This window comes from Octopus bimaculoides, chromosome 22, assembly GCF_001194135.2.
Source record: "Octopus bimaculoides isolate UCB-OBI-ISO-001 chromosome 22, ASM119413v2, whole genome shotgun sequence".
NCBI lineage: Eukaryota > Metazoa > Mollusca > Cephalopoda > Octopoda > Octopodidae > Octopus > Octopus bimaculoides.
Window position 1 is genome coordinate 32,119,755 of NC_069002.1, and position 4,466 is coordinate 32,124,220.

At 39.6% G+C, this 4,466-nt stretch overlaps 1 protein-coding gene across 1 annotated transcript in view; it reads right to left on the reverse strand.

Annotated features, from left to right (window-relative positions):
- Positions 1–1,078: 1,078 nt before the first annotated feature.
- The window catches only part of LOC106869633 (cadherin-23), a 76,589-nt gene continuing 73,201 nt past the window's right edge, over positions 1,079–4,466 (reverse strand). The window contains exons 18-19 of the mRNA XM_014915448.2: positions 2,362–2,619; positions 1,079–1,183 (exon numbers count right to left, since the gene is read on the reverse strand). Coding sequence (XP_014770934.2) covers positions 1,079–1,183; positions 2,362–2,619 — 363 coding nt within the window. The remainder of the gene's footprint in view (positions 1,184–2,361; positions 2,620–4,466) is intronic.

Sequence of the window (4,466 nt, forward strand, 5' to 3'; positions counted from 1 at the left end):
AAGGGAGAGAGAGTTTTAACTGGTTCACACACAAAATACCCAAGCTAAAATCTGGTCCAATTTCGGAAAAAGATTCCGTTGGACAAGTAAGAGAAAAGTTTTAAAATGGACCAATCAAAAGTTTCGATTGTTCTAGTCAGATGACTTTATGTCTCTCCCTATTCGTGCGCCATGTCTGTTTTACATATAGTGACCACGACGGACCAAAATGTATGTCTGAAGATTTATGCTTCGTTTTTATCGGTTTCCAATACCCTTCTGTTGGCTTACGTTTAGTTCTCCCGCTCTCCTGAGCTTACCCGTTAGGGACAGGGCCATCTCAACCCTTAAATGGGGGACTGATTCATTTATCCTCAGGGTCAACGCATCAGTGTGTCTGTAGGACATACGTCTAGGAGTCAGTGCTCCTCTGAATCCCATGCTTTAATCAAAGGGCCATCTTCAGCCATTTGACCCACACCGGGCTCTTGGCAGGTTCTACCAGCAAGGGTCAGAGCGGACCTGGTTGCTGTAAATCCAGCTACACTTTAATTCTGTTTATCTATCTATCTATCTATCTATCTATCTATCTATCTATCTATCTATCTATCTATACATCCATGCATGTACGTGCGTGTGTATGTCTGTCTGCCCGTATGTCCGTCCGTCTGCCTGCCTGCCTGCCTGCCTTCTCTGCCTGCCTGACTGCCTGCCTGCCTGCCTGCCTGCCTGCCTGCCTGCCTGCCTGCCTGCCTGTCTGTCTGTCTGTCTGTCTGTCTGTTTATCTATCTATCTATCTATCTGTCTATCTATTAAATGTAACTGGTTAGTTTAAAGGGTCGCGTTAGTTGTAGTCGACTGTATTAATCTAATTCTTACCGGTGTTAGAAAGACAGAAGTCACAACAATATTAAAATAACGTTGACAAAATGATGTTGATGCTGCAACTGTTGATAAGGATGATAATGATGATGGTGACGATGATGATGATGCTGATGATGATATGTTGATGACGATGATGATTGTGTTGCGATTACATCAAAGGAAATAGACTGCCACAATAACCATATATTTAAATCCCAGCGGTCGATCTACACAGTCAAATGTAACCAGCGTATCTAAGAATCAGGAAGCAAAAATTTGGAGACTGTGTCTCATTAGCAGTTGGTCGAATCCCATAATCTGAATAAATCTTTTTAACACCCTTAAAAAGAAACAAACAAAACAAAAACACCCCCCGAAAACAAAACAAAACAAAAAAATATATAAAACAGACCATGAACAGATTGCAATGAATTTGCCATGGCTACATCGACTGGAAATCAAAGCTTCTCTTTTGTAGTGGACACATGAAAGAAGCCTATAAACTACAGTTGTGTAATGAACCTTTTGGAGTTGCCTATATTCTCTATACGTTGCCTTCATCGAGTCAGAAAACGGAAAGTGAAAAAAATATAAATAATGATGAGAGAGATTATTGCTAATAAAACGTATGATTATAAAGATATTGATTTCTAACATGGATACACGATGCCCTGAGAGTTTTATGGGTAAGGGTACCGTACGAATCCAGAATATCGCTGATATTTTATTTTATCGACTCCGTAAACATGAAATTTCAAAGTTGCTCTCGGCGGTATTTTAATACAGAATGTAGACAGACGTAATGAAATACCGCACAGTATATTGTTACCTGCTCTGCAGATTCTAATTTACATTGTTTGCTGTTTTATTATTTTTTAAAGATCTATCTTCTCGGTTGATACGATTCGAACCTCTCACGCGCAGAGTTATATTCATGGTGACAGACGATTTTTCCGGTCGAATCAACGAAACGATGTCCTCCATTAGTTTTTCAAATAGCTCATATTATTTTTCGGTAAAAACTCTTTCGACTAAGGATGAATTAAATTAAGCCGGCGTGTGTGGAAGTGAAGCCTTACGGCAGGGACATATATATATATATATGTCGATCGTTGCTATTATGCAAAAGTGTCGTAAGTCCAAAATGTCGTTCTTTTTCAGAAAACGGAAAAATAGTTTTACCATTCTATAACAAATTCATTGTACTACACTTTGACAATGTTTGATATCTTGGCATCTGAAGCAGCCGGAGATACGATAGTTTGGCCAAAAGAATCGACTAATGCAACCAAAACTAAATATTGAGAAAAAAAACGCATTTGGCCAAATTTGGACATACGACAGTTTAACATAATAGCAACGATATATATATATATATATATATATATATATATATATATATATATATATAAAGAGAGAGAGAGAGAGAGAGAGAGAGAGAGATAGAGAGAGAGAGAGAGAGAGAGAGGAGGGGAGGGAAAGAAAGAGTGGAGAGAGATAGAGAAAAAGACTACTCACCGTTAAGTTAGCGATGTCTGAGTTATGTCGGCTGTCCGTGACTAGGACAGGCAACACGAAGGAACCATGCATGTTCGCCTGAAAGAACATATTGGTAATCACAGAACCGTTGCTATTCACAATAAATGGCTGACGTGTCTTGTTAGTGACGGGGTCACGCGACATCAACTTCTTTAGGCCATCACTAATCCGAATATTCCCAAACTGCTTGAAAGTATGGACTGAGTTGTTACCAATATCGGGATCGTCCACTTCATACTGGAAACGATGACGGCGACGACGATAAAAGAGAAAAAAAGGAAAAGAATGTGAAGACGAGTTTTGTTTGTTGAAGGAAAAACAAGTGCAATAAAAAGAGACAATAACAACGAAAAAAAAAACAGGTGTATATAGTCTGTAGTTGCTAAATCTTCTAGAAATAATACACTTGGCAACTGAGTTTTCCTCATATAACACACTAGCAACTTTGAAAAATATGAAAGAGCACATTGGGTTATGTTGTTAGAGATAACGCTGTAGTGACAGAAGTAGAGGACGAGGCAGAAGGAAAAAGAAAGTTTCTTGTTAGTAAGTATTCATTACACAGAAGAATTTGAATGAAAGTTGCCCATTTCTCGATCTTTGATGCAGCCAAATAAATAACCATTTCGTAGAAACGCAAGATGTAGAAGAAACGTAGTTAAACTCTAAGTTTAAGATGAAGTCTTATGTGGACACATCAAACAAGAGAGCAAGAGATAACGATAGACAGCGAGAGAGAGAGAGAGAGAGAGAGAGAGAGAGAGAGAGAGAGAGAGAGAGAGAGAGAGAGAGAGAGAGAGAGAGAGAGAGAGAGAGAGAGAGAGAGAGAGAGAGAGAGAGAGCGAGTGAGAGCAGGAGAAAGAAAGGGAAAAAATGTCGGTTGAATTCTGAAACTAAGTAGCGTAGTGTGGGAAAGATGGCTGTACGATGTTCAGCAATTCCTGTAGGTATGGAAGTTGTGCAGCTTTAAATTACAATCGTTAATTATGATTGACGCTCACTAATAGGATAGATTAGAAGCAATCTGTCGTACGACACATTCACTTAAAATGGTTGACCTTCATTTTAGAACGTATAACATGTCTTGGCTGATTTTCTTCAGACAGTTTACAAAACATTTGAAGGAGAAATCTTTCGGTTTTACAAGGTGACGATCTGATGAAGTGTCATGTTTTATTTGTCTTCTCTTACACTTGAGATTAGCTTTTTATTGGTTTTGAACAAAACCTCAACAGATAAAAATATAGCAGTAGTAGTGGTAGTAGCAGCAGCAGCAGTGTTGCTACATTATAAAAAGAAACAGACTGCGAGTTCAGTGATCAGTCAGTTGGAAGATATGGTTGAGCGATAGAAACAGTTTAATAAAATTCGTAAAATAAGATAAGTTAGTGTGCCGTGAGGCGAGGTGAGTTGTGAGAGATATCGGGAATCTTCAGGTCAACGTCTAAATGCCAAGAAGAAAAAAAAAGAAAAAGAAAACTAAAACAGACGAGGGCAGGGAAGAAGCGAGGCCGAGTGGGTGGGTTCCTGGAAACAAAATTCTTGCAACAGGATAGATTCCGCTAAAAGGACCCCAAAACAAGGTTGTGCTGTTAAACTAGCTGGATCTTGTGTTAGGGCTACCACTGAAGGACCAGGTAGTTGTATCAAAATAAGGGTCGTGTAACACCTACGAATCAAGTCACAGAACCATTTGCTATTTAACACAAGATTAAGGCCCTTCAGGATATCACCCCTCTGGCCTAAAGTGAACCTGGGAGTACTGGTAATTAAGGGGTTACTCCATACTGCTCCCTTCCCCCCCAAAAAAAACTCTAGAACTTCTGAGTTGGAGACTTACTGAAGGATGTAGTGTAATGTCTTGCCCAAGACAATGAGTGGGTGGGGAGGGTGATGTTAAATTGTGGAGGGTTTGTTAAGGCATGACTGTGGGGTTAAGAAACTTGATTCCCAATCATCCGGTCTTGGATTCAGTCACACTGCGCGGCACCTTGGACAAATATCTTTTACTACAGCCCTGGACCGCTCGAAACATGTCAATGAATTTGGTAGACGGAAACTGGAAGAAGCCCGTCGTGTATATA